This window comes from Puma concolor, chromosome A1 (assembly GCF_028749965.1).
Source record: "Puma concolor isolate L17-30 chromosome A1, mPumCon1.1.hap2, whole genome shotgun sequence".
NCBI classification, from domain to species: Eukaryota; Metazoa; Chordata; class Mammalia; order Carnivora; family Felidae; genus Puma; species Puma concolor.
This window is the reverse complement of record NC_141667.1, coordinates 51,300,525-51,313,790: the sequence shown is the minus strand read 5'-3', so window position 1 is coordinate 51,313,790 and position 13,266 is coordinate 51,300,525. Positions and strand designations below refer to the sequence as shown.

At 34.9% G+C, this 13,266-nt stretch overlaps 1 protein-coding gene across 2 annotated transcripts in view; it reads right to left on the bottom strand.

Annotated features, from left to right (window-relative positions):
* Positions 1–1,193: 1,193 nt before the first annotated feature.
* UBLCP1 (ubiquitin like domain containing CTD phosphatase 1) overlaps positions 1,194–13,266 on the bottom strand; it is a 20,871-nt gene continuing 8,798 nt past the window's right edge. The window contains exons 8-11 of one of the 2 annotated variants that reach the window (XM_025924239.2): positions 12,445–12,543; positions 8,802–8,918; positions 4,612–4,739; positions 1,194–2,305 (exon numbers count right to left, since the gene is read on the bottom strand). In XM_025924239.2, the coding sequence (XP_025780024.1) occupies positions 2,278–2,305; positions 4,612–4,739; positions 8,802–8,918; positions 12,445–12,543 (372 nt within the window). In that variant the 3' untranslated portion in view covers positions 1,194–2,277. Of the gene's footprint in view, positions 2,306–4,611; positions 4,740–6,155; positions 6,428–8,801; positions 8,919–12,444; positions 12,544–13,266 lie in introns of those variants that run through there. The other variant, XM_086705522.1, reaches the window with a different exon arrangement.

Genomic DNA, 13,266 nt, shown 5'->3' with positions numbered 1-13,266 from the left:
TTTAGAAATCAAACTATACTCTAAGTAATTTGCATTTTCTTATTTTTCCCATATCATTCTTTCCCAGTCCCTCTCCCTGCACAGCTCCACCTCCTCCACAAAACTGACAATTATTTTACTTTCTGTGAATAAAGCACATCTCAGTTGCCCACTGTAATGACCCATTTATTCTTTGCCATTAAAAGTAACTCCTATAGGTATCATTAGTCCAATAAGTCATCTTCATGCAGGACCTGAGGGGCTACTAGATCTCAAAGTGCTCTCTTTGAATCAAAGGTTTAATGATGTTCTGCAGTTTTTAGATTAAATATATTTTATCAAGAATCAATTGCTTCAAAGTTTGGAACAGCTCTATCATAAAACTAACTTGCTATTTCATCAGCATATGTATCTGAATTAAGTCATCTCCTGGTTCTGTTGTGTGAGCCACATACGTGGAGATCGAGAGAGAAATCTGTTCAAGAAGACATGAGATGCAGAAGACAAAGTAAAAGTCTAATATTCTATGAATGTATTAATCACACAAACATGTGATCTCAATAAGCTGACAGGAACAATGTTCTCCCAGAATTGCTAAATTTAGCATACTGGCTAATAAACTTTGGTTTGGGCACCACCTAACGGCAGAAAACGTTTCTTAAAAATCCTACTTTGCTTTCTGAGGCTTGCTCATTTTTGTATTTTATATTGATTCAGAAAATGTCTCTTCTTTATTGAACTAAACAGTTTTAAGTGTTCAGTTTTCTTAAAAAGATTAAGCCCTTTCCATGCCTATTTTGGAACAATAAACCACCTCTTACAAGGGGAAAATGCCCCAGTGAAATGAATATTCCAAAAACTGCTACTCCATCCTTATTTAAATTTAGCCTCACAATTTAGAAAGATGTTTTTAATTGAATCATTTTAATTATTTAAGAGTTCTCTAACACTTCCACACTATGTATCTTTATAATAACCTGTCACAAAGAAAACAGCTTATCTTCCTGAAAACAAGGTACTTTGTAGAATTAAGTGATTTAACATATCTCATTAGCTGCTAAAACCAATTCTGAATGCATGAATAGTGATATACACACTTTTAAACCATACATGTTTAGTGTTTTTCAAGAGGCCGTTGCCTGAACCTAATGTTTGTTTTGTTTTGTGATTCCACAAAGAGGCAAAATATTTGGGGTAGTACAGACCAAAACCAATGTTTTAAGAAAAAGTATTTATTATTTACACCACTGAAATAGTCCCGTAAGAACAATATACACCATGTTTATTTGAAAGGACCGGATTCCTTTCAAATACAAGATCTGTATAAAGCAATACTGTCAACACAAACAGTGGTCACATTACATATCTGCGGGCTTAGGCATTGCAAATAATTTTTTTTTTAATCTTATGGCTAAATATTTTCACTGAAACAGTGTTTGCATTTGACAATATACAGCTGGAACAGAACAAAAACTTTTTGTTCATGCTTTTTAGGGCTGAACCCCAGTGATATGTCCCACTTAAAAATGTATTGCCTTTAATTGCTTTTATGACAATGGTTTTAGGCAGAAGTGCTTCTACTTAGCCACCAAAAAGACACTTTTGTTCCTTAGTTTTATTCTTCAGTCTTATGTTTTCTATTTCTCATAGTATGAGACATACTTGTATCACAGCTGATGTTTTCCAGTTTTACTCAAAGAACACAGACATACATATAGACCAAACTGAGACAGATCAAAGTGTAGAGATGTAAATAGTGCACAGTAAGAAGAGAAATTGTGTCTACAACAAAGGAATAAAAAAAAACTCTCAGTGATTTTAAGCATACCAAACTAGGTTCCTTACGCAAAAACTTTTTTTTTTTTTTTTTTTTTTTTTTTTGGTTTTAAAGGGAAAAGCAGTAGCTTCAACATGGGTTTGGCCTCAGATTTAGTTAGACAACAGCACAATGAGACAAAACGCAAAACATAACTTGTTTCCAAAGCCACAAAATGACACTGTTGAGTATATATTTTTGTTCACTTTTTTGTGTGTGTGGGGAAAAAAACTCAGTACTCAATGCTGGAGAAAATATTTTTCAAGAGTAACAGTATATTCATATAGGGGGAAAAGGATTTTTTAAGCGTATTGCTATGATCTTCAAAAAATATAAAATTAAATTTACAAAAAAACTGGAAGACCAAGTATAAGCAGTCTGATATTCGCTGCAGTGTCCAGCACTATCATAATGATTTCTAGCAGAAAAGCAAGAAGTTCGTGATCTCAAGTATCCTCGGTAACTGCTCATGTAACTGGTAACTACTGTCCTTGCTTCTTTGACAGATACCTGCAAGAAATAAAATAAAGATGTCTACCCTGTATCACAATAAATCCACAATAAAAATCTAACTCCTCCCAAAGGAAGCAGTTAATTTTAATAACAAAACTTTTCCAGATGAGTAATAATTGTTAATAATCACTAATACCTGTTGACTGTTTATGTGCCATCCACTGGTTTTGTTTGGTTGGGGTTTTGTTGTTGTTGTAGAGAGAGAGAAAGAGAGAGAGAGAGAGAATGAGCAGGGAAGAGACAGAGGGGGAGGGAGAGAGAATCCCAAACAGGCTCCAGCTGTCAGCTCAGAGCCTGATTCGGAGCTTGATACCATGAACCACCTGAGGCGAAATCAAAAGGTGGACACTTAACCCACTGAGCCACGCAGGTGCCCCCCCCCCCCCCCCCCCCCCGCAATGTTTTAAGTACAGGTATTAATTCGTTTAGTCCTCACAACAGCTCTATGAAGAGCTTTTATTTATTTTGAGAGAGAGACAGAGACAGAGGGAGCACAAGCAGGGGAGGGGCAGAGAGAGAGAGAGAGAGAGAGAGAGAAAGAATCCCAAGCAAGCTCTGCATTGTCAGCAGGGAGCCCAAAGCAAGGCTTGAACCCACGAACAAGGAGATCGTGACCTGAGCCAAAACCAAGAGCTAAACACTTAACTGACTGGGCCACCCAGGCAGGCCAAAAGAGCTTTCTTTTAGAATGTATTCCTATTTTACAGACATGAAAAGGGTAAGCAATTTGCCCAAGTTCAACAAACTAGAAAGTGGCAGAGCTTATATTCAAAACAAGACTCTGAGACTGCACTCTCTCCCTTTGTAGTGTATGACTTCCTAATGTGAAAGTGATATATTAACTAACATTGCAATTTTCATAAAGAATTTCACACTCATTTAAAGACCTTATTTTTCTTGAGTAAAGACTGTGGGCCACAGATACTAAAAGACTCTGATCAAGAGTGTAAAGATGTGAAGATGTTAATTTACTAAGTAAACAATTTTTCCTTCACATTATTTTATAGGAATCTACCGTTAAATTCAAAGTTTTATCTCTATTTCTCACATGTATAAATTACTATACTTAGTAGTATTGGGTGGGAAAGTGTTCTTAAAATCAGAAGACCTGGACAAGTCTTTTTGTTTTGTTTTGTTTTGTTTTGAATATTTATTTTTGAGAGGGAGAGAAAGAGGGAGGGAGGGAGGGGCAGAGAGAGGCAGGGACAGAGGATCCAAAGCAAGCTCTGTGCTGACAGCAGCAAGCCCAATGCAAGGCTCAGACTCAAGAACCATGAGATCATGACCTAAGCTGAAGTTGGATGCTTAACCAACTGAGTCAAGATGCCCCAAGAAGACCTGGACAAGTTTTTATGGTGCAAAACGTGCTCAATTTGTAGCTTTTATTATCTCCATTCCTTAGTTACACCATCTGTAATTTGGAGATGAGAATAAAAATGCCTGCTTTATCTTCCTAATAGAATTATGAGAATCATCTAATAAGAAGCTATATGTCAGCACAGAGTCCAATGCAGGGCTTGAAGCACTTGAACCCACAAAAGAAAGAGCTTTCTTTTAGAATTTATTCCTGTTTAGCCTATTTTAGCCTATTACATGAATGGTTTCTTTTGTTGCTGTATTAATGCAACCAGATCTTTTAAAGATCTAATTCCAAAAAATTACTTGCAGTACACATAATCCTGTCCACTTCTCCAGAAGTTATCCCTGGTTCATTATCTTGATGTTTATATGCAGTCTATATGTAGATTTGTGCTTATGTAGATATGTTTGTGCTTAGAAAAAAGGCTAGAAGATCATAAATCAAGATGGTAACTGTGGTTCTCTTTAGAAAAGAAAATCATTAAGTAATTGTTTCTCTACTGGATTAAAGTTTTCAAATTTTTCTGCTATACAGAGCAATTACTTGCAGAGTGATTTTTAACAAAAAAAAATTTTAGTGTATTTTATTTTATCCTGACTTTATTTTACATATAAGAACAGGGACTACATTCTCGTATGATTTATAAAAGGGCGACTTATCTAGCGTCACAGAATTAATTTCCAAGTAGCATCACACATGTGTACCAATCTCAAATCCTCTCTCCTAGAAGTATTAAAGACCCTAAGAGATGTGGGTTTATGAACAAGTTAGAGGTTAAGATGAAAAGGAAAAATACTTTTGGGGGAGATGTCACTGGATTAGAAAACAGTTTTAGAATTCACGCATCTTAAATAAAATTCAGAATTATGTGTATACCAGGGTCACCAGATAATTTTTTCATTCATTAATGTAAATAGGAAATGAATAAGAAATTAGCACTTACCTTTCCCAATATTTGTGATTTAGGTCCAAAAAGTCATCTAATTTTGCTATTTCCTTGAGGTACTGAGTTAATTTTAAAAGTTCCTTGTCTTTATCTCGATTTAGGTGCGCTTTCATAAAAGGCCTTATCTGTTAGGAAGCAAACATCCAACACTTCACATTACAATAAGGAAACTGGCACAAATCTACCCTACCCTCTCATTAGGATTCAGTAATGAGATTAAAATATCACTAAGAGGACTTTTGCACTGTCTCAGTGTAATAAACTGACAGTCATGCTATAATGTTCCTAATGCAAGTTAAGAGTTCTTCCACCTCATTTACCTTACGTTACCTTTTCAGTCTGAACCTGGCAACACCAGCTTTCTTACGGCACTTGAACTCTACGTGGCTTCTCTACTTTGTAAAACTGCCAGACTTTTTCCTCTTCTATCAATCCAGCTGCTTCTTACCAATTAATTCATGCCACCTAACTCATAAAATGTTAATCCAAATACAAGCTTGATCTAACAGGGGAGTGAAATAAATTTTAACAATGATGATTTCCATTTCCGTGTTTTTCTATAAAATTTTACATAGCTATTATATATTTATATAACATATTTTCTCTCGTTTTACCGCAAGTATTTTTATCATTAAAGTCCCCATAAAAGTATTTTTAGCTCTGCAAGCGTTTTCCCATAAAAAGAAGTCATATTTTCCAGATTTTTAAGGTTGATATATTTTATGATGAAAAGCATTCATTTCAAAAGCATGAAAGTCAGGATGGTAGATAGGGTAGAGAATTGTTAACTAGTAAGGGATATTTCTATCTTGACTTGGTGGTAATTACATGTGTTATCTTTGTATCTATTTGTTAAATTATAAATTTTATGCACTTTTCTTTGTCACAGTTCCAATAAAGAGTTTTGTCTTTTTAGGTTATCAGTTCAAATATCTTTATAAAACTCAAGACAACCTTTCAACAATTTTTAATTAATTTTAGATGAAACGGTATGTCTGGGATTTGCTTTAATTACAGAGAGGGAAGTAGGTTGGGTACAGAGCAAACAATCATCTAAGAATTAATAAGTTGTTTAAACTGAATCATGCAAACACAGAAGTTCATTATATAATCCTATATAGTTCTATTTATATTTGGATTTTTCCATTTTATAAAAAATTTTTTTTAAATCATATTCTTAAAACACACATATAAGGAGAACTGAATAAATCACACTTAGTAAAGTATTAATATATCCTAATCATGATTTAGAGAAAATGCAAACTGCTTATTAGTTATTAATTTTACATAGTAAACTGAAAAACAGAGGACATTTAGTTCTGTCCCCTGTTAAGTACAATGAACCCAAAGAAGTCCATACCCTATCAAGAATAGGAAAGGTCTTAAATATTTTATATCTATCTATCTATCTATCTATATATAGAAAAGTATATAGATATATCTATATATATAGAAAAGTATATATATAGATATATCTATATATATAGAAAAGTATATATACATATATATATATACTTTTCTTCTCTGTTATTGGAAAAACACACCACCAGCTTGAAATGGTCAGAAGAAAATTTTCCCTATGTTCTACTCGCATCAGAACAGCTTGGTGTCAGGACCCCCATTAGTCAGTTAGGCTTCCACAACTTTAAGGGCACCAATCAGAGCTGTCAGGGGGAGTCTGCACAGATGGAGGCAGTTGTAGATTCTGCCCCCAAACAGGTAGAGTGGGCAGTGCTGTCTCACAGCAGCAGCTATGCATGTAGGAGATCAGGAAGATTCTCTTCAAGAATCAGACCTTGCTTAAGCCCTGGGGCTGGGAGTAAAGAGGCATGATATCAGGATGTGATGAAAGGAGTTTCTACATAATCTTGGGCAATATTATAATGTTTCAAAGTATTCCTTCATTCAAGTAAAAAAAGATAACATGCTAACTTTTAAACTATTAACATACAATGTGCCAATGTGATTCCTAGTTTAACAGTAGGAAGGGATTTTGACTAAAAGACAAAGTACAGTTTCTGTGGCTGGTAAATAAGATTTACCAAGGTCCTGCTAAGTTAGGTTGACTTTCTAAACATTTAGTCTTAAGCACTATTAAAGAGCAAAACTAAAATACTCCTATGACTCTGGATCCAAAAGTTAAACTAGTTAAGTGCAAAAAAAGTCTATTATCCACCCAACTTCACTTGATCTAGCATAATCATTTCTTTTTGTACCATTCTTCAAAAATGATCTCACTAACAGGACAGACAACATATGTGACCACTACAGTCTCATATCAAAGAAACATTTTTAGGAACTTAAGATGGTCTAGATTATCTGCATTTTCTTGTATCATCATTTCCTTGTACAAATAACAATATGAAGTTTTCAGAGTACTGATTTATCGATGACCAAAACTCAAGTTTTGTTAGTTCAGTACTGTATTTATTCATAATTCACAATGCCTTCCATATCCCATGTCAAACCTTAAGATTGGCAAGCTTATATTATAAGTTTGCTCTTTTAAAAAGAAGCAGTCTTTAAGATCTCTGTGAAATCTTTTTTGAGACTTCTATCAAGAGCATTATGAAACCATGACAACAAAACACAGTAAGAATATTTCTCAATTTCAAAACGGCTTCTATGTCAATGTGGGCAGATCATTAATAATTACCTTCTTAAAAGAGGTTTTCAAAAGGAGACATGTGAGAGATTACCTATAGAATGTTTAAAAATATCTCTCCTGAATTAAAATTTGGGCAGTTTGGAGACTTAGGTATTTTTAGGAATTCATTCAGTGATTCTACAGAGTACCTTGTTTAAAAAAATAATAATAATCCTGCTCTAAACTAACATGAAGAACTAGAAGTTTATATCATCTTTGCATCCAGAGATAAGTAGGGCCCAAATGTGGGCTGGAAAAATAAAGTTTCTTCTAAACACACATGAAACTAAGGATTATGTAATTTTTTTAAGTTAAAGCTTTCCTCAAAAATCACTCCTTGAACATCATGATGACTTCACTTCCTGTCCTGAGCAGGTATTAACCACTAGTTTCATTTGGTTTAGATCAAATGAATCTTTCCTCACGAATTTATTTCTGTACAACAGCTGGTAAACTACGCACAAGAAAAACACTTCTTCCAAAGCCTCAAACAGACACCATTTTTAAAGAGGAACATAACCACCAATCTACCTCAAGTACTTTTCATCCAAGTCAATAGCTTATATAATTGCTGCAACTCACTACTGAGATCAGCATTCTGTCTCTCAGCTATCCTCATACACTAAAGAGTACATCCAGAGTCTATAAGGAAAGCTTAAAAAATGTACTTTCTTCTAAGTTTTCTCTTTTAAAGTTATCAAGAACCCAACTTGTGGAAAGGTTCAGGACTGAGAATAAAAATATCTTAGGGTTCATATTTCCATTTCAGATTGAGATTCCACTTGTATTAGTATAATATGAAGCTATCTTTTCCATTTTCACATCGTACTGACATTCAGGCAACCATAGGTACCAGAAATGTAAAGTTTCAAATTTTTCTCTTACCAATGTTATGCTGCCACCAGGATTAAATGTTACCATCATATCTACAAAACTGCATCTGACTTCATGCTAAAATCACTGGCTTAGGAATCAAGTCACTTAGACTCCAACTCAAATTCTGTCATTAACCAGTCACATACATAACTTTGGGCAAGTTACAAATTTTCTGATCCTCCGATTGTTTACATAAAGTTAAGAAGATAGACAAAATGATTGAGATTCCTAGCTCTGGCATTTTATAACTCTTAAGATCTCTACTTTTCCTGTATGAATTTTCAAAACCCTTAGTTTCAGTTTAAACAGGAAAAAATAAGCTTTTACTGCCAGCTTTCAAGCTAACATCAACTAACATCAGAAATTCTAAGATCTGTATCGCTAATAAAATGTCTGATGCTTTCACTTATGATGCTAAAAGTCAACAAAAGCCCGTATGTTGCTCCACAAAGCTGATTAAAAACACCTGGATAAATTGGCAAACTAAGAAGATATCAATGTGGGAAACAGAATGTTCAACTGTAGATGAATTTTTCTAAATATGTAAGCTTTCTTGCCTGTGACCATAATATAGGACTTCTGAAAATTTATGAAACTCAACAGTGCTAAAGTTCTACCACAAATTCCAGATTACATAAGCATAGTAAGTAAAATTATGTCTTACCTTTAATCCATTCTGTGGGTTCATTAGAAAATTTCTTCCAATGTCATCAAACATAATGGTGTTTTTTTTGCTGTAAAACTCCGAAAACTTTCCCCATATGACACCAAGAGGCTTTACCTTAGAATAAAAGTTTAGATTTAACTCAATTTTATCAGTAGTTCATCCTTTCTTAAAAGCAGAGATACCTCAAAATGCCCTGCAGAACTGCGTCAGAGCACTCGCTTTCTCCTGTAGGACGCTGATGGCTGGCTATGTGAAAGGATCACAGCTGAGATGCAACACATTTTAAAACACAATGGATCTCACAATGTTAACATCTGAAAGGTCTGTTCATGTCTACCTGACTAAACTCACTGTAAGACTTCCCATAATTTTAATGTGAAGATTGGAGGTCAAAGGAGGGGTAATTATTTAAAAAGAATCCGAAGTAATTGTCTGAGTAGTCACATGACTTCCTGAGCTAATACGTGCCCCTCAGAGCCTGAGTGTCACATGGGGTCTGTTTTCAAAATTAGAAAACCTTAATAATAAACAATGTACCTGGCTCTATTAATACAGAACTTAAATATTTTGTAGAGGAAAGAAAATTGATTCTGCCTTTAATTTAGTGGCACAGGTGCAAAACTTCTAGGGCAACTGCTTAACTTCAAACGCACTATAATTTGTAATCTCTTGCTTTTATTTCTGAGCTGTTGTTTTTACAGAAGGAGAGTAAGAAAGCACGTGACTGGGGGGAGAGGGGTAGAGGGAGAAAGATCATCTTAAGCAGGTTCCACGCTCAGCATGGAACCTGACGTGAGGCTTGATTCCACAACCCTGGGATCATGACCTTAGCCAAAATCAAGAGCCAGATGGTCAACTGACTGAACCACCCAGACACCCCTAGTTCTGAGTTCCTTTTTTTTTTTAAGTTTATTTATTTATTTTTGAGAGAGACAGAGACAGCGTGAGCAGGGGAGGGGCAGAGAGATAGGGAGTGAAAAATAATCCCAAGCAGACTCCATGCTGTCAGCAGGGAGCCTGATGCAGGGCTTGAACTCACAAAATGTGAGATCATGACCTGAGCTGAAACCAAGAGTCGGACGCTTAACCAACTGAGCCACCCAGGCACCCCTAGTTCTGAGTTCTTAAAATAAGTCTTCAAAAAGATAATTCCTTACACATTCTTATCTGTTGGTACTTGCATATATTCTCTATAAAACCACACAAGAATGTAGGAAGAGAAGACTAACTGGCTAGAGGGCCAGGTGGGAAGAGGACTTTTCATTACATACTTTCTTATTTTTGAATATCAATTTATTATACACATTCAGAAAATTTTTTAAATAAATTAATTTTTAGAAGTACTTTTTGCTGAAGACAGGAGTCTCATTTATGGTAATATGAGATTCTATGATAATAATATTATATGAGATTAAATGGTAGTATACAAATGATGACAAAAGTTGTCATTTAAAAATATTCTTTTTTACTTTCTAGAACATATTTTAATATGGAGAAAGACTTTTTTCTTCTTAGTGTCTTAGCTACTGCAAAGAATGATACTGAAATTACTTTACTATCTAAAATACTTTAATTTTATTTGCCTTAATTACTTTTTACTATTTGTTTACTACTGAAACAGACCCCCCAAATACTTCAAGACAAAGATGGAACTGACCCAGTAAGCTAATTCTTCATTTTCTTAGCTAACAAAAAGACTTAAGAGCTCTGGTTTATGACACCCAGGGTTAGAAATCCTGCATCCTCTTAAATAGTACTGTCACTTTCTAATTACATCAAGTGCACTCTGTTCCCTAAAACATGGACTACTTTGTTCTCAATTAAATACTGCTGACTATAGGAAAAAAACATGAAAACACAAAAAAGCACACAAGAACAGTTAAAATTACTTATAATCCAATCATTACCAAGGATAATAATTAGCTATTCTGATAATACTGTATTTGCCTCCAGTCTTTTTTATAAACATCAACAGCTTTTGAGTACACAGATGTTTTGTTAAGTGGGAACCTGAACCAAGTAAGAGCTAAAAACTATTTCTAACAGTCTGCAAATACTGCCCTCTAAGTATTTTTTTCACTTTAATGACGTATCATGAAAAATTTTTCATTCACTAAATATTCTATTACATCATTCCATTACATGAACAAAAATTTTTATACCCAATTCCCTACTATTGGATATTGAGGATTTATTCACTTTTTTTTGAAGTATAATTAACATACAGTGTTTTAGTAGTTTCAAGTGTACAACACAGTGATTCAACAATTCTACACATTACTTGGTGCTCCCCACGGTAAGTGCAGTCACCATCTATATCACCATACAACGTCGTTACAACATTATTGACTATATTGCCTATGCTGTACTTTTCATCTCCATGACTTATTTATTTCATAACTGGAAGTCTGTGCCTTTTAATCTCCTTCATCTATTTCACTCATCTCCTCACCTATCTCCTCTCTGGCAACCACCAGATTTATTTTTATTTCTAATTTTTAACTATTATAAACACTACTATGTTTAACACTTCCCAAACTCATTTTAGTGTTTAGATTTTATGAATGTACTATTTTAGTACATTATAATGTTCTTCTCTTCGTGTATGAAGTATTTCCTTTATTGAATAAATTTCCATCACTTAAATAAACCTATATATGATTTCAATGATTTCAATACAGTCCCCACTAGGCTTTCCTAGTTTGCTAATAGTTCTCCCCAATTCCTACTAGTTTATGAGCTTCCCAAAGCTATAGACTATGTCTCCTCATCTCCAACAGTGCCTTCCACAATATGTTCTAGTAGGAGTTCAATAATAGGACTGGTTACTTGATGAGTAAACAAATTAAAGAACTCTAATCTTTTTAGCCCAACCTTTTCTTCGGACAGTCTTGTTGCTCTTCTCTAGGGCTACACATACATCATAGCAAAGTACATGCATTATGGTATCTGTTTTTATTTATCAAATTTTATATGGCGCGGGGCGAGTATGTTTTGGTTTGCTTCTAGTGTTTTCCTTGATGACACCTACCCTGTTTTTAGCAACACTGTGCTGCCATCATCATGGAATAATTATCCATGACCGTTGACACTCCTGCCTCAAGATCCTTAATTCTATCATTAAAATTCCAATCTATTAGCCCTACATACATCTTCCTATGTCAAACTCAACTGATGCTTTCTATCCTCTCAGATATACTTCCTAACTGTTTCTGTAGTTTATTCCATCAATATAAATACAAAAAGTACACTAGAGGGGCACCCAGTTGGCTCAGTCAATACAGCATGCAACTCTTGATCTCAGGGTTATGAGTTCAATTCCCACAATGGATGTAGAGATTAGTTACAAAAATAAAATCTTTAAAAAAAAAAAAAAGGTACGCTAGAAAATAAGTCTTTATACAGAAGATGATTTTTTTTAAGTTTATTTATTTTGAGAGAGAGAGAGAATGTACAAGCATGGGAGAGGCAAAGAAAGAGGGAGAGAGAGGATCCCAAGCAGGCTCCTCACTTTCAGCGGGGAGCCCGATGTGGGGCCTGAACTCCTGAACCCTGGGATCATGACCTGAGCCGAAACTAAGAGTCAGTCTATTAACCAACTGAGCCACCCAGGTACCTTGGAAGTAAAATGATTTCTTACATCTATTAATCCTCTCCTTGGAGTATGTACTGTTATCATAGCAGCACTGTCCAACATGAAGGTAATCTTATAATTTGCATTTGTGCTCACTCCCAGCTCCTATAAATACAAATATTCATGTGGTTAAAACATAATAATATGAAAAATTCCAAGCTTTCTGAATACTCCAGCTACAATTTCCTACAATGTCAACTTTCTACCCTACTGGCCACCACACCTTGCTCAACAACTAGCAAGTTTTTTAGTTTCATTTTACTAAGTCAGTAAATGAGTCCAAAGAAATTAAACTAGAAACAGACTACATCCCATTTTGTATTTCAGAAGAACATCACTTCTTTAAGTATTACAACCAAGGCAAAAGAAGGGGCGAAAAAGGATTGTAAATGGGGGATTAAAAAAAGGAGGAGCTGTGCTGTACTTTTTTTGAAAAAGACTTAATTGTTCAATACAATCCACTATTGAACAGACTTTAAACACACCTCTATTCCTTTTTTTTTCAATATATGAAATTTATTGTCAAATTGGTTTCCATACAACACCCAGTGCTCATCCCAAAAGGTGCCCTCCTCAATACCCATCACCCACCCTCCCCTCCCCCCCACCTCCCATCAACCCTCAGTTTGTTCTCACTTTTTAAGAGTCTCTTATGCTTTGGCTCTCTCCCACTCTAACCTCTTTTTTTTTTTTTTCTTCCCCTCCCCCATGGGTTTCTGTTAAGTTTCTCAGGATCCACATAGGAGTGAACACATATGGTATCTGTCTTTCTCTGTATGGCTTATTTCACTTAGCATAACACTCTCCAGTTCCATCCACGTTGCTACA